The 24,059-nt window shown below is 44.0% G+C and overlaps 1 protein-coding gene across 1 annotated transcript in view; it reads right to left on the bottom strand.

The window, feature by feature from the left end:
• pik3c2g (phosphatidylinositol-4-phosphate 3-kinase catalytic subunit type 2 gamma) overlaps positions 1–22,096 on the bottom strand; it is a 41,805-nt gene extending 19,709 nt beyond the window's left edge. Inside the window, exons 1-18 of the mRNA XM_080761664.1 lie at positions 21,701–22,096; positions 20,247–20,472; positions 17,973–18,218; positions 17,501–17,586; positions 17,192–17,352; positions 16,224–16,338; positions 15,765–15,876; positions 11,276–11,346; positions 10,891–10,954; positions 9,560–9,685; positions 8,567–8,597; positions 6,939–7,122; positions 5,261–5,383; positions 4,941–5,069; positions 4,185–4,299; positions 2,569–2,702; positions 1,113–1,301; positions 100–193 (exon numbers count right to left, since the gene is read on the bottom strand). Of these exons, the coding sequence (XP_080617790.1) occupies positions 100–193; positions 1,113–1,301; positions 2,569–2,702; positions 4,185–4,299; positions 4,941–5,069; positions 5,261–5,383; positions 6,939–7,122; positions 8,567–8,597; positions 9,560–9,685; positions 10,891–10,954; positions 11,276–11,346; positions 15,765–15,876; positions 16,224–16,338; positions 17,192–17,352; positions 17,501–17,586; positions 17,973–18,218; positions 20,247–20,327 (2,061 nt within the window). The 5' untranslated portion in view covers positions 20,328–20,472; positions 21,701–22,096. The remainder of the gene's footprint in view (positions 1–99; positions 194–1,112; positions 1,302–2,568; positions 2,703–4,184; positions 4,300–4,940; positions 5,070–5,260; positions 5,384–6,938; positions 7,123–8,566; positions 8,598–9,559; positions 9,686–10,890; positions 10,955–11,275; positions 11,347–15,764; positions 15,877–16,223; positions 16,339–17,191; positions 17,353–17,500; positions 17,587–17,972; positions 18,219–20,246; positions 20,473–21,700) is intronic.
• Between the last annotated feature and the right edge of the window lie 1,963 nt (positions 22,097–24,059).

The raw sequence follows: 24,059 nt of genomic DNA, 5'->3' as shown, positions 1-24,059 counted from the left end.
TTAAGGGAAAACAAACATTAAACCTGTATATAGGAGGGGCTTAGCGCCTCTCAACAATATGAGTATACCTATTCCACCACTGACTGTTAACGACCCTACCTGGACCAGCTGCGGCAGGAACTCTTCCAGGTCTCCGTCAGAGATCTGCTCAAAGAATTGAACGGCAGCGCCCCTCACTGTCTGGTCATGGAAACTGCGAGACGTAAAACAGCGTTGACGTCAAACGCAAAATGCAATACCCCTTTCTGTGTGGAGTTATTTGCGGGTTCTCCCCGTGTCCCCTAGGGGTAGGTATACCCCAAAAACATGCAGTATTCCTGCTCTCTATAACCTTCCTTCCTCATGCATTGAAGGAAGCATGAGCTCAGTTCAGGGCTCTCCCCAGGTTGGCAGAGGGAGAGTATATATAGCGGGCCAGGATTACAGTTTAAGCAATAATTGGGACACTTGGGTGAAAAATGGTTTACAAAATCGCAGGATAAAAATGTAAAGAAAGAAAGGAGAGAAATAAATCTTCGGTATAGGAGACTTGTGGTGGTTAATGTAAAAAAATATATATAAAAAAAGAAAGATTTGTAACGCTGAGGACATGCATAGAGTTATAAAGGATACAGTGAGGACCGGGAGCACCAGCCCCGACCACCCCGCCATTCATTTCAATGGAAGTTTGCTCAGTGGCGTTTTGAAGCATCCAGAAGACTGCCGGAAGTACCATTGACTCTATAATTTGCGGCTAGCTGTTAGCATTTAAACCCCAGTTCCCAGTGCCACCATACGCGCCGCGTTCACTTTAAAAGACGGAGTTTGCCCGCTACACACACTCGCTATACACATTGGAACAAGCACACACCGTTTACCTTTCGTCAGAAGCTTTTACATGGCGGCAGCGTCGCGGTAACAAAGACACAAATTATGACATTTAGTGAAATAAAACTAGACTAACACTAAAACATTCCAGGTGACTAAAATATGACTAAAAGTTGCATTCCCAAAGACTATGACTAAAACTAAAATAGAAATGTGCTGCCAAAAACAACACTGCCTTTTTGGACCCATGTCATAAAGCAACATGGTTCTTGTTCTGTGAGGTGAAAGCTGCTCTCTCTCTCTACCTGTCAGTGAGCAGGAACAGCGCCTCCTCTGGCTGCAGGAGAGGCCAGTGGTCGAGGAGGGTGTAGATCTCCGACAGGTCGTCAGGCGTCCAGCGGGGGGCGCCACCCAGCACCAGGTGCAGGAAGGTGTTCCCTCCGTCTGTGCTGTGGCGCTTCTCCCACAGGAAGGCCTTCTCGTTCTCCGATAGGCTGAAAGGCAAGGTTTGTTGTCAGTCTCTGATGGGCTGAAAGACCTGATTTAACCCATTCTGAACGGGAACCCATTTTGGTGTTAGCATCATGTTATATGCTTTAGCTATTGAAAAATAGCAGATCTACAAGCTCATAGCGCGCCACCGAGTGGCGCGCTACGAGCTTGTAGGTCTGCTATTTTTGAAAAATCGAAGAACGACTGACATTTTTAGAATCTGATCTCAGGTCAGAATGGGTTAATCAGACTAGTGTGTGTCCAGTGGAAACCTCGTATGAATCTGATCTCAGGTCAGAATGGGTCAATCACTGTTTAGGGCCTTGCAAACGGGGAGCGATAAAACGCGCCTATAGCTCATTTTCAATGAGCCCGGCCCTTTTTGACTCACTTTTCAGGCATATAGTCCGAGTTTGAGTCACAAACAGCTATAGCCAAAATCAAAATCAAACCCACGTTAATTTGTTGCTTCAGTAGTTTTGAATTTGACCACTGTTTTTCCAGAATTATATAAATGCACTTTAGTATATCTGCAGTTTAACCCATTTGGGGCGGGAAGTGGGAACCCCTTTAGGTGTTTCAAGCATTGTTTATATGTTATATGTTATACTTTTTTTTCGATTTCGAAGCCTTGTTTTTTATCGACCTCAGTCAAAAATGGTTATATCTTTACCCATATGCCGTTCAATACACCTTTACATTTTAGGACATGCGCACGCATAACAACGTTTTGTCCTCACTAAAACATCCCTTTGAAGTCCCCGACATGACGGAAGTGCTGTTTTGTTTTTTTTACCCCCATCTCCCAGACAGCGTACTGAGCGTATAGTCCTGGTTTCCCCTCCCATAGCCCGAGGAGACGGTCCATCCAATAACAGGACAGAAAGGCAGTCAACACGACGAATAGCTGAAGCGCAAGCCTACACACTCTTGTGTCTCAAGAGTGTGCTCTTGTGTCTCAAGCCTCGCACTGTTTGATGCTCCAATCGGCTTGGAGAGCTCATTCGCCCTTCCGGTCTCGGCTTCTCCAAAATATACATTACCATTTGGGACAAAACTATTTCCGGCTTGAACTGGAGGACTGAGTGTGGAGTGAGTGAGTGAGAAGAGATGTAGGTTATTGTAATGTGACTAGTGTCTCACGGACAGAAGCAGTGACTCACAAACAGAAGCAGTGGCTCACAAACAGAAGCAGTGGCTCACAGACAGAAGCAGTGACTCCCAGACAGAAGCAGTGAGTGACTCACAGAGTCATACAGCGTGACTCACAAGCAGAGGCAGAGCTTCTTGGAGACCGCGGACAGCTTCTTGTGGAGCTCTTCACACGCCGGACTGAAGGCCGCGGAGCCTGGGACAGCCACGGGGCGCTGGTACCTCCACTCGGTCTGATCTGGGAACTCCAGCTGGAGATGGAATGGCATAATGAGACGAGATTAGATCTGTGGTGATGCAGGCACACAGACGTACAGAGAATTAGGGCTCCTGCATCTTGCGCCACCCTTTACCCCTTATCCCTAAACTTATTTACAAATTAATACATTGACCCAAAAAAATAACAGCGAAGGTGTCATTGTTTACGTTAATGAAAGTATTGCATTAAAGGAGCATTCAGTGATTTGGGTGATTTGGAAAACGCCCCGGTCCGCCCCCGGTAATAAGATGTGCACATACAGACACTACAGTGGGGGGGGACACGCGACAGGCCAATAGCACACACACACACACACACACACACACACACACACCAAGGCCCGCCCCCACTCGATCATGATTGGCAGAAAGCCCCTCTCTATCCTGATTGGATGAAGGCCACCTATAGCCAAAAACGAAACCTACATTGTTTTTTTACCCCCAGGGGTTAACTGGGGACAGGGAGGAACTCCTTATATGGTCAGCACACTCTATAGTAGGGAGGATTATCACAACAAAACAAAAGAAAAAAGTGATATTTGAATTAAGTGAAATCACTGAATATACACCTTTAATTTATGCCATAGAATAAATGTTTTTACTACGTTGTCTATTTCTCGCTTCTAACGTTTTCAAAACATTCTTGAGAGCAACGTGTAGCCGTAAACGAAAACGACATCATGTGTTTGTTTGTTTCTGTGCTGCCATGTTAGGAAGGGCAAACATCAAAGCATCGAAGCAGGTGGCGCTCTGAGGCTTTGATTAGACAGCAGTCTGCTATTGAGTTATAACACACCGCTGAATTCAGTGACTGACCAATCAGAATCAAGCATTTAACCAAGCCGTGTAATATACATTTTTTATGGAGAAATAATAGATGACTAGCTTATTCCAGAGTAATTTGCCCAACATTCGGCTCACACATATGTTTTATGATTCTGCCAGCAGCACTATAGAATGCATAGTATGCATTATATAGATATTCCACTGTTCTTAGCATACGTATGATTAATGATGACTTTTTTATGTATTTGATGTATTACCATGCAGTCTTTTGTTCCTGCTTACTGTAAATCGCTCTGGATTAAGAGCGGAATTGGGATTTTTAACCCAATTTGGGGGCTGGGAACCACTTTTGGTGTTTTAAAGCATTATGTTATACTTTAGCTATTAAAAAAAACTGTGAAAATGTGCCTCAAATCTTTGAATATATATTATTACAGAGTGAACATTTTAACTCAAATCTTTGCTTCTGGGGTGGAGGTCCCTGGAACAACATATTTTCAGATGGGGGATGGCCTCCAATTACATAGAATCCTGGGGGTCCTTGACATGAAATATTGAGCACCACTGATATAGAAACATAGCTATTCCAGAAAACTGTCATGATTTTAGAAGACATTCTTTTAAACTTCGATGTCAGGCCTAAAATTCTAAATGGGTTAAGAGCGAAATTGGGAGAAAAAAAAACAGACCTGCAGAACCACTCCGGTTGGCTGCCTGTGGCTGTCTGTCAAGGCGGGGGCGGGGCATAGAGGCACTTCAGGCAACATGGACATACTGAGTAACACTGTCCCGTTCACCAGAGTTCTGATCACACGCACACGCAACACACGCACACACACACACACACACACACACACACACACACACACACACACACACACACACACACACACACACACACACACACACACACACACACACACACACACACACACACACGTCATTAAGGTCCACAGAATGAGAGGCCTGCTCTGCCGGAAAAACATTGCGGAAAATAAGTTATGGACATTTTTTGTATTCCACACCATAGACAACCTATAAAAGCAACATTTTCTTAAATTTGTCATTATGCATTAAGTTTTAAGTAGCATGTGACGTGTCAAACTAGGGGGTTCTCATGTTTCTGAATCCATTCCAAGCATTATAGTTTTACATGAAAAAAAAACTCCTTGGCCTAAATCCGGCCATAGCCACTTGCCCAAATGGGCCCAAAATGTGCTGACCTCATCACATTTTGTGATGACGGCCAAGGCCGTTTTTCAGCCCATGAAAGTGGGCTGTGGAGTGTTTTTCGTGCAAAACTAATTCTTTGGGAATGGATTCAGAATCATGAAAAAACACCTAGAGTTTGACACGTCGCATTGCAACGGTACTACTATGATAAAGTTACGGCCTGTTTGACTGTACTTAAAGCATGGCATTTTTAATAAAGTTATATATATGACCTGTGACTGTACAGGGGCAGCACGGCCCAGCGCAGCAGTTCCTGACTCTTGCCCTGTTTCGAGGCCAGCAGGCGAAACGTCAACATGGACTCATATGGAAGCTGATTGACGGGGACTGGAAACACCATCCTTAAACACACACACACACACACACACACACACACACACACACACACACACACACACACACACACACACACACAGTAGAACCTTAGTTCACCTCCGGTGACATGCCCATTTGGGGAAACAAGTCTAAACTTTGATTGAGGTGGTAACATTTGTGAGGGGGCGCGTCCTTACGTACGCGCGTCCTTACGTACATGCGGTCGCACTGGATCTTGTTGCCTAGCGACAGGGCGCAGCTGATGTTCTCCGACACGGCCTTGTCGCTGATCTTCCTCCCGCCAAACGACAGCACACAGGAGATGGAGAAGTGGTCAAAACTGTATACACACACACAAAGAAACACATACCGGGGGGGGGGGGAAATGGAGAAGTATTAGTCAAAAACTACAAACTTAAAGTAGTCTCGCGTATAAGCCACAGACAACTATTCCACAATCTCCCGAATGCTATATATAGAGTCTGGAACTATAGCCCCCATGAGCTGAGTAAGGAATGCTATATATAGAGTCTGGAACTATAGCCCCCATGAGCTGAGCAAGGAATGCTATATATAGAGTCTGGAACTACAGCCCCCATGAGCTGAGTAAGGAATGCTATATATAGAGTCTGGAACTATAGCCCCCATGAGCTGAGTAAGGAATGCTATATATAGAGTCTGGAACTACAGCCCCCATGAGCTGAGTAAGGAATGCTATATATAGAGTCTGGAACTACAGCCCCCATGAGCTGAGTAAGGAATGCTATATATAGAGTCTGGAACTATAGCCCCCATGAGCTGAGTAAGGAATGCTATAGTCTGGAACTACAGCCCCCATGAGCTGCAGTAAGGAATGCTATATAGAGTCTGGAACTACAGCCCCCATGAGCTGAGCAAGGAATGCTATATAGAGTCTGGAACTACAGCCCCCATGAGCTGAGTAAGGCGCGATTCATACTCCTATTTTAGAGCCGAATAAAAGTCGGTTCGGCTCTGTAGAGCCCTACAATGTGACGTCATTTAAGGTTCGGGGGGGGGGGGGCGGGGGGGGGGGGGCGGGTGCTAATTTCTGAAGAGCCGAAATTCGGCACTATACAGTGGTAAAATAGGAGTATGAATCGGCCCTTAGGAAGCTGTAAAAAATAAAACGTTTCCGTTTTAATTTCATATTTTCTTTTCTGCTAAGCAATTATATCAAGGTTCAAGGTTGTCTTTATTTCGTCTCCCTTGGGAGAAATTTGTCTTGGAGACAGGACCACAGCTGCATACATATAAACATACGTATAATCACATAGACAGAGACATTACAGCAAAACAAAACAAATACACCCCTGCTGGTGCGTACACCCCGTTAAGGTACCAATTACCCATTCAACATTTTTATAGAGAGAGGAATGAAAGAGTGTTTATATCTGTTGTACTTGCACTGTGGCATCCTGTACCTTCTTCCTGATCTCATTAATTCATATTCGGAATACAGAACATGTGAGGGGTCAGAGGTTATATTCTTAGCTTGCCTTACTATACAGTCTGTTCAAAAATGGCTTGGGGAGTCATCGGGGGGGGAAGACAGGCCCATGATCTTCCCAATATCTATATTGCTTAGATGATTTCTAGATGATTGCCTTAGATGATTTCTATTTATCTTAGAATACATGTGCGCGACTGTAAAGACGAAACGGAAGTGGGGCGAGGGAGGCTCCACTTCCGCTTTATCGCTTTGCGCATGACAGCTCTTCCGTTGGCCCCAGACTGTATTATGACGGAAGGAAGCATCTGGAAATTTGCGAGAGTCAACAGTCTGGTTTAACGCCAGACTACAAACTTACATAAGTCTCGCGTGGCCAGACAAAGTTGCCCTCTCGCATTTATTTTTTTTCCAAAATCGCTTATACCTGATGATCCACATGGGCTGCAGTTTGTACAGGGCGGCGATGTTGAACTGCAGGATTTCCTGGCTCTGTTGAGCGTCGCGGCTGGGCGGGCGGAGCGTGACCTCCTGACACCGGAAGTCTGACTGGAAGTTGCGGAAGAAGACCTGCAGCACGCTCGTCAGCGCCTGGTGCAGCATCACCATGGCTATACCGCACAACACACACAGAGGGCAAAGGTCATCACCGTGGCTACCGCACACACACAGAGGGCAAAGGTCGTCACCGTGGCTACCGCACACACACACACACACACACACACACAGAGGGCAAAGGTCGTCACCGTGGCTACCACACACACAGAGGGCAAAGGTCATCACCGTGGATACCACACACACACAGAGGGCAAAGGTCATCACCGTTGGCTACCGCAGACACACACAGAGGGCAAAGGTCATCACTGTTGGCTACCGCACAACACACAGAGGGAAAAGGTCGTCACCGTGACTACCACTATTGATATAATGTAATGTAATGTAATGTACCATGAGTTGTGGAGAACTGTATTTTGATCCCTCGTATACCTATAGTCCATATTGTGAAAGTCTAAATAAAACTGATTCTGATTCCGATCACCATGTACACACACACACACACACACACACACACACAAGAGGGGGTCGTCACCCTGGCTATAGAGGGAAAGGTCATCACTATGGTTTACGACACAGAGGTGAAGAAAGTACGGAGAACGCTCAGACAAGACTATAGAAAATATATGGGTTTTTTAAATGCTTAAAAAGTGCTTGCAGATCGGCTATATTCAAATAACTAAGTATACACCCATATATACACCACTACCAGGTGCCCTGTCAGTATCCCCCCCCCCCAATAAGTAAATGGAAAATAAATGAAAACTAAGCTATGATGACAAAAACTAAGACTAAATATACTGACAATTTCGACTAAAATGTTAGGAAGGGACTATAGTGGACAAGTCATTTTACAATTAGTTGCATGCTGAAAATAGCCGATCTACAAGCTCATAACGCGTCACAGGCGCGACACGTTGTAGGCTTGTAGATCGTCTATTGTCAGCAAGTGAAAAAAAAAAAAAAAACAGTCATTACGACGGCATCAAGGCCCGCCAAAATAAAATGTGTTCGACTAAATCAACTGCAGATTTAGTCGACTAAAATCTCATGATATTTAGTCGACTAAAACCAGACTTAACACTAAACCATTCCAGGTGACTAAAATGTGACTAAATGAAAACTACTCAAGAGACTAAAACAAACTAAAATCAAAATGTGCTGCCAAAAACAGCACTGGTGTGGATGTTCGCATCGCAAATATGAATAAAAACATAATATACACTGTTTGTCTGTTCTAGCCTGCAGTAGTAGTAGTTTATGCACTGAACCAGTGTGTCTTCCACCTGTGTACCTAACAAACACACCAGTAGGGGTCAGCAGAGACGAGGGAAAGAATATGAGGGGAATTATAATCATACATCATCATAATCATACATTGATCACTGTGGGGAATTCTTTACGCAAAGAGGGGGAGAAAATCTGCATTGTGAGTGATAATAATAATTAATAATAATAATAATAATAATAATACAGGAGATGGAATGTCAACAGACTTACCGTATTCACAGTCAGACATCTCCTCACGACTCTACAAGGAATTAACACACGCACGCACGCACGTGCACGCGCACGTGCACACACACACACACACACACACACACACACACACACACACACACACACACAGCTTCAATGGAATGAGGAGGTACAGTCAACATATCATCACACAACAACGCCACAGGTGTGGCTCATATCACACTGATAAGCACTGCAGTATAGTGTCCCATATGGGTGACTCTAGGGAGGCCAGCCAAAAGTCCTGGTTGTCAACTTGTCACAGGTTCCCTTCCAGTCTAATATTCGTCTAAATGGCCGTCTAAAAATGCGATAAAAAACGGCGATTTTTTTTTTTTTACGTCTATTCTTAGATTAGACGTTGATTAGCGGTTGTTTAAACGTCTATATATAGATGGTCTAGACGTTTAAACAACCGCTCTGTTACCGGTCTGTAACACCTCCTCATTCCTGTTGTCAAGGAATGAGGAGGTAAAAACAGCATATTTGTGGTGGAGGACAAGGAGTGGCTTATGTGGCACATTATTATGAGGGCTGCTATAAACAGGTTCGCTACGTGGAACCAATAAACACAGACACACAGTGCACAGTCGCACACGCACGCACACACACGAAGAGAAGCATGTCAGAACAGAACAGCTGCAATAAGGCGCCAGGAAATGTTATAAAGTCGTTCTCAAAAGGACCCCCACATTAATAGTTTGTGAACCCCCCCACCCCCCAAATACATATCCATTGGGGGGGGGGGGGGGTCCTTGACATGGAAATGTTTGAGAAACCACAGCATCACAGGATTAAAGGACCAGTGCGCGCGTGTGTGTGTGCGCGCGCGCGTGCGTGCGTGTGTGTGTGTGCGCGTGTGTGTGCGTGTGTGTGTGTGTGTGTGTGTGTGTGTGTGCGTGTGTGTGTGTGTGTGTGTGTTTGCGTGTGCGCGTGTGTGTGTGTGTGTGTGTGTGTGTGTGTGTGCGTTCTTACCAGTGCGGTGGGTTTGACTCGGTTCAGCGTGCCGATGGCTTCCTCCAGCCCCTGAGAGGAGACCCCACAGATCAGACTGCTGAGGGTCCGCACCTGGTCCACGAGCACGTTGACGTTCATCCCAGTCTGTAGAATAATAATAATATGTCATTAAACCCATTTTAGGTGTTTCAAGTGTTATGTTGTACTTTAGCTATTGAAAAATAGCAGACCCACGAGCTCGTAGCGCGGCACTCTACGAGCTTGTAGGACTGCAATTTTAGAAAACTCGTGAAAATGTAGTGCAAATCTTTGGAGCGAACGCTTTTTTTAACTAAAATCTTTGCTTTCGGAGGGGGGGGTGGGGGGTGGGGGGGGTCGGCGGCCAATTACAGATAATTCCGGGGCTCTTTTGACATGAAATAGTTTGAGAACCACTGACATGGAAACACAGGGTTTTTTTTTCAGAAAACTGTCATGATTTAGAAGGCATTCATAGAATTAAAATCGTCCTCAGGTCTAAATGGGTTCACATGAACCTGTGTATACAATATACATTATCGCAATGTATACAATGTGTGCATTTAGTCGACGCTCGTATCCAGACTGACTGACGATAAGCCAGGTAAAACATACACGTGCAATATGAATGCAGAGAGACAGTGCAGTGGCCTCAACACCACGTAAACACTAAACAATGAACCCAGCATCAGTCTAAAAATCTTTGTTAAGGATTTCCACACAAATCACACATTTTCACGCGTTTAAAACTAATTAAACCAATCAAACATTTTTCTAAAATAATTTCAGGAGTAATATAAAATAAGAAATAGTCAAATAAATTCCCTAAATGTAGAGAAGTAGAGAGGAGCTAGTACTGTATAGATCTGCTATTTGCACTAGTTTGGGTCCAGGATTCAGCTAACTTAAAAACTACACTAACATAATATTACGCAAATGAACATACAGAGCGTCACAGTCCCGCCAACCATGAGCGGCCGGGAGAGAATTTGCCATTCATTTTCCCCATTCGACGTTTCATAAAGTACAGCAACGTACAGCAGTACAGCAACTTTTTTGGGGTCCAAACAAATAATTAGAAAAAAGAAAAACAACAAACAAAAGTGTTGTATACCCTGCCCCTTTTTTTCTTCTTTCTAATTATTTGTTCTAATTATTGTGTGTGCCCTCATAAGGACTTTACATAAATACTTTGTGAAACGTCTGTTCGTCGGGGGGGGGCGGGACGCTCTATCTATAGAATGCCAGGCCAGGTAAACAATTAACCTAGCATAAGTCTGAAAAACAATCTATTCTAAATAGATTTTTTTTTAAATTATTTCTAAAGTCACCTTATTTCTCATGAGCATTTTAACCTCTCTGCGGTAGCTGTTCAGAACATCCTGTATGCTCAACCTAAGAGAGACAGACAGACAGACAGACAGAAAAACAGACAGACAGACAGACAGACAGACAGACAGACAGACAGACAGACAGACAGACAGACTAATTAGAATAGTCTGACAGAGGCAAAACGGTGTGCGATACTCTCTGAAAAGCCATACAATCTATTCAGATAAGAACAACATACCTATTCTATACATTGCTTCGGCTATTGCGAAGTAGAAAATCCCCCCACAACAACGTGACATGTCGTGTGAACTTTTCATGGAAAATTAGCTTTCCATGAAAACAAACAATGTTCTGAAACGTGGTGTTGTTGGTCGGTCGTGTCACCTTGAGACGTCGTGGACGCAGGCTGATCCCAGGAGCTGGTAGAGATGACAAGGAGCCGCCGCATCTTCTGCCTGGGAATGAAAGCACAATGTTAACCCATTCTGGGCGAGAAAGAACCCCCTTTTGGTGTTAGCATTATGCTATGCTTTAAGCTATTGAAAAATAGCAGATCTACAAGCTCGTATAGCGCGCCACCGAGTGGCGCGCTACGAGCTTGTATAGGTCTGCTATTTTCTTTAAATCGAAGAACGACTGACACAGAAACATGGCTTTTTCAGAAAACTGTCAGGATGTGTAGAAGACATTTTTAGAATCTGATCTCAGGTCAGAATGGGTTCATGACTTTTGCTGCGTGTCACTCCCCGTCTCTCTCTCTCTCTCTCTCTCTCTCTCTCCCCATTTCCTGCCAATCTACTGCTCTATGATCAAAGGCATACAAGCACAAAAATAAATCACAGAAGTCTAATGTACTGAAAAAAAACAAAAACACAAAAAACACGCACAGTACTCTGGGAAATACACCAGCTCAGTGGCCTTGCGGTTAGAGTGTCCATGCTGATACTGGAAGGTCGGGGGTTCGAATCCCCTGGAAGGGTCATAACAAAATAGCATCTACGACTACTAGTACCCAATACCTCCCTGCTTGGCAGTATCAAGGGTTGAATTTAAGCAATATCGCAGTGCACGAGAGAGGGTGTGATTTACCGTGATTATTGGCACAGCAGTGATGCGGACAGGAGGCTTTATAGCCGAGTTCCGCAAAGCATCACTGAAGTGAATCAATATTATTAGCAGCCAGTCAGACTGAAATGTATTCTGGAGAGAAAGGTTTTAAACAGAAGAAGGAGGAGAAGGAGAAGGAGAAGGAGAAGGAGAAGGAGAAGGAGAAGGAGAAGGAGAAGGAGAAGGAGAAGGAGAATGTGGTCTTTGAGGGGGTTTCAGGGGGTGAGTTTCCTGCCACTACAACGCGCACACACACACACACACACACACACACACACACACACGCACGGTAAAAGCAGGAATGTTTCCTTATTGCCGTCAAACAATCACGTCGTCATTGGCAAACAGGGCAAAGTTTTATAGCCCTGATAATGAGCCCTGATAATCAGCTTTGACCTACACTTGCTGAAAATAGCGGATCTGCTTGTAGATCTGCTATTTTCAGCATGCAACCAAGTGTAAAATGACTTATACTGGATCTCTTGTCCACTATAGTCCCTTCCTAACATTTTTGTCTAGTTTTTATCTGTTGGCGAAATTGTCAGTATATTTATTCTTAGTTTTAGTCATTCGTTTTCCTTGTGAAAAAAGGTAGTCGACGAACATTTTTCATCTTAGTTTTAGTCGACGAAAACACTGGTTTGCAACTGCATGCGTCTAATGTACATGCGTCTACTGTGCATGGGTCGACTGTACATGCGCCTACTGTACATACGTCTAATGTACATGCGTCTAATGTACATACGTCTACTGTACATGCGTCTACTGTGCATGTGTCTACTTGTGCATGTGTCTACTGTACATGCGTCTACTGTGCATGCGTCTACTGTACATGGGTCGACTGTACATGCGCCTACTGTGCATGCGTCTACTGTACATGGGTCGACTGTACATGCGTCGACTGTACATATGTCTAATGTACATGCGTCTAATGTACATACGTCTACTGTACATGCGTCTACTGTGCATGTGTCTACTTGTGCATGTGTCTACTGTACATGCGTCTAATGTACATGCGTCGACTGTACATACGTCTACTATACATGCGTCTACTGTACATGTGTCTACTGTACATGTGTTACAATTTAGGCATTTAGCTCTTAATCCAGAGTGACTTACATTAAGCAAGATCAAAAAAGCATGGGAATGCATCACATAAAAAGCATTTATCATGAAACATGCGTGAGCTAAGAACGTAACAGTGGAATATCTATATAATGAAACTATATTATAAACTATACATATATACTATAAGTATATTATCCTATACGTGTGGAAGACCCATAGATCCATAGACCCCAAGGTAGCCGCAATGAAGTAATAAATATAGCAGTAGAGTTCAAAGGGTGCAGATGAAGAACAGCTGCACTAATTGGCATCGTTAAGGCGTGCATGGCAAGAGTTTGTGTCTCATGTGACTTCACACCAGAAGATATAAGATGATGCACCACGTTGAAAATTACTGTAGACGTCGAGAGAGAGAAGAGACAGACAGACAGACAGACAGACAGACAGACAGACAGACAGACAGACAGACAGACAGACAGACAGACAGACAGACAGACAGACAGACAGACAGACAGACAGACAGACAGACAGACAGACAGACAGACTGATGTGGTCTTGGACCGTTTCCAAAGCAGGAGCACCAAAGCGAGTCCGTCATGCTACTGTAGCAGTGAGGAACAAACTGTATTTCTTTGGAGGCTGTGATGGAAGGACCACCAACAACATGGAACAGATGGATGTCCATGTCTTCAACACAGTGTCTTTATGCTGGAAGAAGTTACCCCCAGTGGAACCAGGAAGAGGAGACGGCCACCTTGAGGTTCCATCCAAGCACTACGGCCACACAGCTGTGTTAGTTGAAGATACAGCCTACATCTGGGGAGGCTATCCTTACTGCAATCAGTGCAATGTGCTTTATGCATTTGATGTTGACTCCCACAGATGGTTCCAACCCAGGGTTGCTGGGACTGTTCCAGATGAGAGGAAATACCACTCAGCCTGTGTGTTGGGGGAGGTCATGTTTATCCATGGAGGACAGACCAAGCTGACTGGATACACTAATGACATGTACAAGTTGGACACCAGCACAATGGTCTGGACTTTAATTAACACCAGAGGAACTCCACCTCCTGATTCATCAGCTCACTCTGCTACCATCATTGGTACCAAGATGTTTGTATTCGGGGGCTGGAGGCCCCAGGGGGGCTACATTACCATCAGAGTGTTTGACACAGAGACCAACGTTTGGCTGAACAGACCTTCTGCACAACTTCTACCAGAAAGACGCTTGGGTCATTCAGCATTTACCTACAATGGAGAGCTCTACATATTTGGGGGCTGGAACAGTAACCAGAAATTCAATGATGTGTGGAAATTCAGTCCAGAGACCTTCTCCTGGAAGAAGGTTGAGCCCAAGGGGAAAGGACCATGTCCAATGAATGATATGTGCTGTTGCATTGTGGGAGATCGTATCATCCTCTTTGGAGGAAGGAAAGGAGGTTCCACTATCTCTGATGAGCTGTTCATCTTAGACTTGAGTCCTTGTCTTAAGACGTTATGTAAGCTAGAAGTTATTCAGTACGCTCTGGACCAATCAGAACTCCCACACGACATCAGGTGGGAACTGGCAGCCATGGCAACCAACGACAACAGACGACGACAACAACAACAATAACAACCGAGACCACATTCCAGACGAAGGAACAGCAAGAAATAATGGATCATCAACATCTCATCCCACCTGATGTGGTGAGCCACCTCTCAGCATCGCTTACTGAGATTCAAACCTCAGGAGAACTTCTTCTCTTCAGACAGGCTCTCCAACCATTCAGCTAGGGAATGGAATGATTATAGTAAACTAAAATTATTTTGTCATAATTATGTTTCCGACCGGCCTGATGACTGGATCACAAACTGATCCCAGGCTAGTGAGTGAGTGAGTGAGTTTCTGTTTTGATTGTATTGCTGTATTGTTGTATTGTTCTTTCTGCTTTGGAAATGTAAACGTATGTTTTCTCATGCCAATAAAGCCCTTTGAATTGAATTGAATTGAGTGCCGTGGCGTGCACAGATAAGACTCTAGGGGGTGCTATAGAGCACCACCTGCCCCTTGCCCTCTGGACAGCAATGTGCCCTTTGTAAAAAAAAATATTAAAAAAAGTACATTGTACAGCATGTAGACCATGGTGACATTGATCGATAAAAAATATATTATTTATGCCCCAAAATCTATAAATCTCACACTATTAAGGCAACCGGCCCGGTTCTGCGCTGCACAAGGTGCCCTTTATTCACTTAACAACACCTGCCCCTCTAAATGTCTGTGCACGCCGCTGCGTGAGTGTACAGTACACATGGAACCAAATGGACCCCTCAGAGTTACTAACTTATTAACAGTGATGACTATACAGTGTACATTGGGATCCCAACGATGAAAATAACATAAAATAAAAGTATCAAATGGGGGGGTCTGTGGTCTAATAATATCAAACTCTGGGTCCTTGGTGGAAAGGTGGTAAAATCACTGAACTATAATTACTGGAACCCCAGCGTACAAATTTAACCAAAATGGCTCAATTTGGATACAACCGGATTATTATAAATACTAATTAATTAATAATATTTGACCGTGTACAGGAAGGAGCTTGTGGGGGAGAGAGAGAGCGGTGCAGGCGAACGATGGACAGATTGCGTTTGAAGTGACATCACATCAGTGACATCATCAATGACATCGTCAGTGACGTCATCAGTGACTTACGTCTCTGTACAGCGTGTGTCGAAGTCGGTCCGCGTGCAGCAGGCGAACGGGGACGTCCATGTTGAACTTGGCGTACGTCCGAACGCTCTCGTGCAAGCCCAGCTGTTCGTCGCTGTAAAATTAAACACAAACCCAGCTGTTCATCGCTGTAAATTTAAACACAAACCCAGCTGTTCATCACTGTAAATTAAACACAAACCCAGCTGTTCATCGCTGTAAAATTAAACACAAACCCAGCTGTTCATCGCTGTAAAATTAAACACAAACCCAGCTGTTCATCACTGTACGATTAACACAATTAACACACTGACCTCAACCAACCTGAATCTTTAAACATGCTTTTTTTTTAAACCATAAAACAACAATTCATGTTGTGAGTAGCAGGAAAATGGTCCTCACAAGTACATTAATACAAGACCATGCACACACACACACGCATGCACGCACGCACGCACTTACTTGTGCAGGAACTCCTCGGAGTCACACAGTTTGAGGACATAGCGCCCACTGGTGGCCTCGTCCATGTCCAGCAGACGGAATATGGTCTCCATCAGGCTCCGCACCGTCTGGTTCACTGGAGGTCAAAAAGGTCAAAGGTGAACTCATTCAGGCTTTGAGGTTCTTGAGTTGAGCGAGTGAAGAGAGGTCAAACAATCACAAAGCAAATCAAATAAGAATAAGCCAGACGAAAGACACCGGCGGGATTGCAGTCTCTGTACCGCAAAAAAGAGAATTGACCCAATTGTCATGGAGTGTGAGGAGCGAAAGAATAAGATTTGCGGATATAAGCGGAGCCGGAATGAATGTTCTCTCCCTAACAGAAGATAGGGTGAGAAGTTCAGTCAATCCGTGAGAGACTCGGGGTTGAGCCGCTGCTCTTTGATTGAGCTCAGGCGGTTCAGGTATCTAGTATACAGCTGAGCTCAGGCGGTTCAGGTATCTAGTATACAGCTGAGCTCAGGCGGTTCAGGTATCTAGTATACAGCTGAGCTCAGGCGGTTCAGGTATCTAGTATACAGCTGAGCTCAGGCGGTTCAGGTATCTAGTATACAGCTGAGCTCAGGCGGTTCAGGTATCTAGTATACAGCTGAGCTCAGGCGGTTCAGGTATCTAGTACACAGCTGAGCTTAGGCGGTTCAGGTATCTAGTATACAGCTGAGCTCAGGCGGTTTAGGTATCTAGTATACAGCTGAGCTCAGGTGGTTCAGGTATGTAGTACAGCTGAGCTTAGGCGGTTCAGGTATCTAGTATACAGCTGAGCTTAGGCGGTTAAGGTATCTAGTACAGCGTCTCCCTATAAAGGGAGCAGACACCCAGGCAGACCATTGGACCAAGATGAGGGGATTACAGTATATGTCCACACTGGCCTGGGAACACCTTGAGATTTATTGTGTGTGTGTGTGTGTGTGTGTGTGTGTCTCTCTCACAGGCTGTGGGGATAGGGATCGGCGGGTGTGTGTCCCAGTCGGTGGTCACGGTGACGGTGGCCTGGGCCTTCTGCAGCAAGGCAGGGTGGACGGACAGAATCCGACTCCGCACCACCCCCGAATTAGTACACCTGTCTGTGTGCGGAAGACTGGAGACCAGGCTGGCGCACGCACGCACGCACACACACACACACACACACACACACACACACACACACACAAACACAATTAACATTACAAATTAAACTGTCAGATAGACATGCATGCATACACCTACTGTGCAGACAGACAGACAGACAGGCAGTATACCTGGAGGTCAGGGTGCAAAGGGAGGTCAGGTCTTCGGTGCTGCCCTGAGGAGCATCGGTCAGGTCCACGCTCCACGCGTCGTCGTCCTGTCAATCAAAATCATCCCGCGGCGTGCTGTTAATTCATCGTGTTAATAATAAAGGTTTTCAATCGACGGTCCAAATTCACTTGGCCTTATAATTCACCCCATTGTCAAGTCCGTCCGCCCCGTGGTTGTGCCCCTCTCCGCAGCCATTGGTGCGAATAGGGGCGGACAAGAAGTCCTCTGTGTGTGTGTGTGTGTTTGTGTGTGTGTTTGTGCGTGCGTGCGTGCGTGTGTGTGCGTGCGTGAAATTGCCAATCATTTATATTCAGCATGTTAAATTAGTTTTTTTTATTTCGCTTTTTTCAGTGAAAAAAAGACAAAAAGGGTATAGACTAGAATGTGTCATGCCGTCATTTCAGTCGACAAACGTATAACACCGACACTCACCTGACCGTCGACCGTGTTGCTTCGGTTCAGTTTGACCCACGGCACCGAGAAGTCACAGCTGAACCTCCTCTGCGTGACGAGGGGGGGCCGTCCCGTCCGGGGCGGGACGGGAGGGGGGAGGTTGCCCGACCGGTTGGGTTGTTGTTGTTGTTGTTGTTGTTGGGTGGCGGCGTTGGGCTCATCGTCGGTCCACTGTTGTTGGTCGAAATCACCCAAGGACTCGTACACACCCTCGTCTTCGAACACCTTTGGCAACAAGTGTTTTTTTTACTTAACCCCTTTTGGTGTTTTAAACATTATGTTATAATTTAGCTATTGAAAAAATAGCAGATCTATACAAGCTCATAGCACGCCACCGAGTGGCGCGCTATACGAGCTTGTAGGTCTGCTATTTTTGGAAAAATCGTGAAAATGTGGCTAAAATATTTGCTTCTGGGGGGGGGGGGGGGGGGGGGGGTCCCTGGACCTACATATTTTGAGATGGTGGCCCAATAGAGATTATTCTGGGGGTCCTTGACATGAAAAAGGTTGAGCACCACTGACGGAAACAATTGAAAACACGTGTCCTATAGGTTCCGGTGACTGTTTTATTTTTAATTTTGTGTAAGTATTATTAGAAACACGTCCCCCCTCACACATTAGAACATCAATTGCCAGAGCCAAGGGCGTGCGTTTTCAATGAATCTAACATGGTTAAAATGGAGTTTGGAAGTTACAATGAGTTTTATATTAAAACGTAATCAACTTAAAAATCTGTTGTTGAGACAGATACTATAGTTTCATTGTTAGTTTCAAATGTACACTATATTATTTAGATCACTGCTTCCCAAAAGCTGGGTCATATACTCAGGAGTCAGGACCCATTGGTGGGTCTCGGAGCAATTTGTATGGATCACAAGTTAAAGGTAGAGTAAGTGATTTCACTCAAAAAACCGTAGGTTTCGTTTTTGGCTGTGGGACCTAAGCCTTCGTCCAATCAGGATAGAGAGTCAAAAACAAAACCTAAGGTGTTTTGACCCCCAGGGGTTAACTGGGGACAGGGAGGAACTCCTTATATGGTCAGCACACTCTATAGTAGAGAGGATTATCACAACAAAACAAAAAAATAAGTGATATTTGAATTAAGTGAAATCACTTACTCTACCTTTAAAGTTAACTATCCCTTCATTGGTTTCCTATACATTTTCATTTTAATTAAAAAACAAAATTTTGAATTAAAAACAAATGTAACGACTTTTCAAAATAAGTAAATAAATACATACATACAAAATCAAAAGAATTACAAAATAATTTCCATTAATTGGAAAACAAATGTTCAACTATACTAGCTCTCCACACGAAGTGACTGCATGGTTGTGAGCTTGTAGATCGTCTATTTTCGCTACTTCTAATTTGCCTATAATTCTAAAACGTCTAATTTGGGCTTCAGCTAAAATGTTTGGGAACCAGCGATTTAGATAGTAGGCTATATATTGTTTTAGACAGAGTCTAAGTTCTTGTTTTACCTTGTTTAACTGTACTTTTACTCAATTAATTTACAATTCATTGAGGGCTTATGGTAGGGGAAATAGCCAATTTAGGAGTTTTTGCACAAAATGACACCTGGACCTCTTTGGTGGGGACGTAACAACTACAAAGAAAGAACCCCTTTTGGTGTTTCAAGCATTATGTTATACTTTAGCTATTGCAAAATAGAAGATCTACAAGCTCATAGCGCGCCACCGAGTGGCGCCACGCTACGAGCTTGTAGGTTTGCTATTTTTAAATGTGGCGCAAATTTCGAATACATATTCTTTCAGAGCATCAAGTCTTTCCTTCCGGGGAACAACATATTTTCAGATGGGAGTCGGCGGGCCAAATACATATAATTCTGAGGGTCCTTGACATGAAACAGTTTGAAAACCACCGACATAGAAACATGGGTTTTTTTCCAGGAAACCGTCAGGAGTTAGAAGACCCTTTTTGTGGAATCGTTCCCAGGTCTAAATGTGTTTTAATCCATTTTGGGGCGGGTACCCCTTTTGGTGTTAGCATTATGTTGTGCTTTAGCTATTGAAAAATAGCAGATCTACAAGCTCATAGCGCGCCACCGAGTGGCGCGCTACGAGCTTGTAGGTCTGCTATTTTTGAAAAATCAAAGAACCACTGACATAGAAACATAGCTTTTTCAGAAAACTGTCAGGATGTAGAAGACATTTATAGAATCTGATCTCAGGTCAGAATGGGTTCAAAGTAAAGACATCAAAGTATACACTTTCGTCCAGCAGCACTGACCTCCTGCAGGTAATCGTGGTAGCTGAGCCTGGACGGTCGGTCCAGCGTCTGGTCGTAATGTCCGCCGGGCGCGTCCATCATGACATGTACAGTCAGGTGTGTACTGTACGTGTGTGGCGAGGGGTTAAAACTCCAGTGTCTTCTCCTCACTTATGGGGACCCCCGTGGCTCAGTCCATTGTGGTGTTGTGTTGTTGTAGGCTTACGAGTCACGACTAATTCTAATTCTAAAAGCAGTGAGAATGTTGTGGTGTTAAAAGTTGTTTTCACTCGGCTTGCATTCGCTGCGTTGCCACACGCTCTCTCTCTCTCTCTGACCATGAAGACTGTGGGATTTCAGTTGGTCTAATTATTAACTTGCTTTTCAAAAGGTAACAGGGGCGTGTGCATGTCTCTCTCTGTCTGTCTGTGTGTGTGTGTGTGTGTGTGTGTGTGTGTGTGTGTGTGTGTGTGTGTGTGTGTGTGTGTGTGTGTGTGTGTGTGCGCGCGACTGTGCGTGTGTGTGAGAGGGAGAGACAGACAAACTGATAGAAAGTAGGGGGAGTGTATGTGTGTGTGCTGTCACTATGACCATAACATGAACACGGCACTTACATGTTTCCAGTGTACACATTAAACTCAAGAACAACAATAATAATAAAGGTCAAAGCTTTCATTTAAAACCCTCACATACATTACACTTATTGATCAAAGGAACAATAAAACCATCATCTATCATACAATACAGTATGCCATGTGTAAACATTTACCTACTGTAGACAATGGAATGGAATGGAATGCACCCAGAGTCACAGACCAGCAAGGGTCCATTTGGTTCCATAATCTCTCCGAGTTTCAGATCAATATAAAAGGATCCATTGGGTTCCATGTGTTACGCTCTCAGCGTTACAGACCAGAAAGGGTCCATTTGGTTACACGTGTTACACTCTCAGAGTTACAGACCACTAAGGGTCCATTTGGTTACACGTGTTACACTCTCAGAGGTACAGATCAGATTACCTACGACCTACGTATAGTTACACAGGGAATATATTGGACACTTGTCCAAGGGGAGAGATGTCTTTATATTAGCTTCAGGCCGTACTACTTGTCCACACACACACACACACACACACACATACAAATACACATTTGAACCCATTAAAACCTGGAAAGCGTCTGTCATTTTAGATTGTATACATTGGCTATTCAAAAATGGCAGATGTGGGCTACAAGCTCACAGCACGGCGCGAACGCTGCGAGCTTGTACATCTGCTCTTTTTGGTAGAAAGAACAAATTGAAAAAAAGTTCTGAAAGTGTCTTGAAAAAATTAATGTCGAATGATTTTGAATTACGAAAAAGCTTGAGAACTACCGATTAGAAGGCATTTTGTAGAACCGGCCTCAGGTCTTAATGGGTTTAAAATGTTTGTTTTTTTCCGCATTCAGAGGTAAAGCAAATATGAATGAACTCACCAGGCAGGCAGGGAGGCAGGCAGTCTGTGATTGTTGTTGTGTTCTGAACACTGACTGAACGAATGACATTGTGGAACCCGTTAGACCTGAAATATATGACTTCCCATCATCCTCTCTGTCTGTCTGTCTTTCTGTCTGTCTGTCTGACTACCTCTCTCCCTGTCTGGCCTGCCAAAGAAAACAAACAAACAAGTTAAAACTTGTGAAGAATGCTGCAGCCAGAGTTGTAACTACAACTAAGATGAAGAGAACAACATATCACTCCAGTTTTAGCCTCTTTACACTGGCTCCCAGTTGTTTTTAGGAAGTTATTTGACTTGTTTATAAAGCTTGTTTTTAAATGGTCTTGCACCCACCTACCTTCTTGACTGCCTGCCCAGGTATATCCCGAACCGCCCCCCTTAGGTCCGCCACTGCTGGTCTGTTTGAAAAACTTGAAAAGCCCCCCAAAAAAATGGCACTTAAGAAATATGGTGAAGCAGCTTTCTGCTTCTATGGATTTTTATGTTGTTTGATAGGTATCCAGTTTACCGACTCGCCGCAACTTAGTGCATTTTAGTTTTACTTCACCTTCATTTAAATTGAGAGAGAGAGAGAGAGAGAGAGAGAGAGAGAGAGAGAGAAAGAGAAAGAGAAAGAGAATAGTTGTTTAGTTAACACTAGCAAAAGTAGGAATGCAGTAGGAATGCAAGTTAAAACACCACAGTACCGAAACAATGTAGGCTAATTCATTAGTAAACAATTCCTGAAATGGTATAGGCCTATACTTATCATTGGTATTCACATACAGTACCGTACTCACCTTTTTATTTATTACTCTCTCTCTGTCTGTCTGTCTACCCCTCTCCATCTGTCGCCGAGGGTGTGTTAGATTTGAGGTGTAGTCAATATTGTCTATCATGCTTGCACACTGGCATGCCCTTGCTCCTTGAGTGGACACATTATCATTCGTGTATTAAAGTTACTCATTAATGATTTGTTTGGTGCAGCTGTGTTGCAACTAGTCTGCCATGACTTCAATATGCTTTTTATACTGTATTGTGTTGAAAATGTAACACAAAACGAATTGTTGGGGGAAAAAAACAATCCTTAAAGGGACACTTCACCCTTTTTGCAAAAGAATATATGTTAATGACGTTTAGGAGCTTTAGAACACTTTCCTGGGGGTATTTATGTGTGTAATATGTGGTTTTAGATATTTTAGATTGTAGCAGTGGGCCTGTTGTCTCTGATGTCATGGACACTGGGCTCACTTCCTTCCTGGACTACATGTTGTCTCAGTAAGACAGCTCTCCCCCCTATCCACAAGGAGCAGTGCACCAAAGAATTATGGGAATTGTAGTCCAGGAAGGTAGTGAGACCAGTGTCCATGACATCAGAGACAACAGGCTCACTGCTACAATCTAAAATATCTAAAACCACATATTACACACATAAATACCCCCAGGAAAGTGATCTAAAGCTTCTAAACATCATTAACATATATTTTTTTGCAAAAAGGGTGAAGTGTTCCTTTAAAGGAGAATTCCATGCTAGAAGGCTTTCTTACCTTTCTTTGTAGTTGTTATGTCCCAACCAAAGAGGTCCAGGTGTTTTTTTGTGCAAAAACTCCTTATTGGCTATTTCCCCTGCCATAAGCCCCCAATGAATTGCATCGAATGGGGCTATGGGGTGTTGTGCTTATTCACTTATTTCCATCGAAATAAGTAGTAAAGTGTGCCGCTTGGGATAATATTTACATTATGAAGAGAGGATATATACAAAACAATAATAATTTTGAGCGATGGAAATAAGCGAATTAGCACAACACCCCATAGCCCCATTCAATTCCCATTCAACTCAATTCAATTCATTAAGGGCTTATGGTAGGGGAAATAGCCAATAAGGAGCTTTTGCACAAAATAACACCTGGACCTCTTTGGTGGGGACGTAACAACTACAAAGGTCTTTAACCCATTAAGACCTGAGGCAGATTCCACTAATCTGTTCCTCAAAATGTTTTGTGCCAAGGACCGTCCACCATGATATGCTTGCAGGATATGCATGATATTATGCTGCACACAAAATGAAGTGGAAACCGAGCAACACTTCCTAACCATCTGTCCATTGTACCAAGACATCAGAGACACACACTTCCCACAGATTACAACCACACACACGGAGATTTTTTGAAAACATGACCAAATGACAAAAAACTCCCATATCTGCTGGGCGAAGTACGACAATGTGCAAAACACAGCAGCAAGATGTGTGAGTTCAAGTTGCTGTGATAGGAGGAGGATATCAAATGGAACACAACCACCCTAAAGACTAACCATTGTGTATATTCCTGCACTATACCTGCATCGGGTGATCTTGG

Source organism: Protomyctophum bolini (assembly GCF_963924005.1).
Source record: "Protomyctophum bolini genome assembly, chromosome: 4".
Taxonomy (NCBI): domain Eukaryota; kingdom Metazoa; phylum Chordata; class Actinopteri; order Myctophiformes; family Myctophidae; genus Protomyctophum; species Protomyctophum bolini.
Note: the sequence above shows the minus strand (reverse complement) of the source record. Positions and strands in the feature narration are given on the sequence as shown.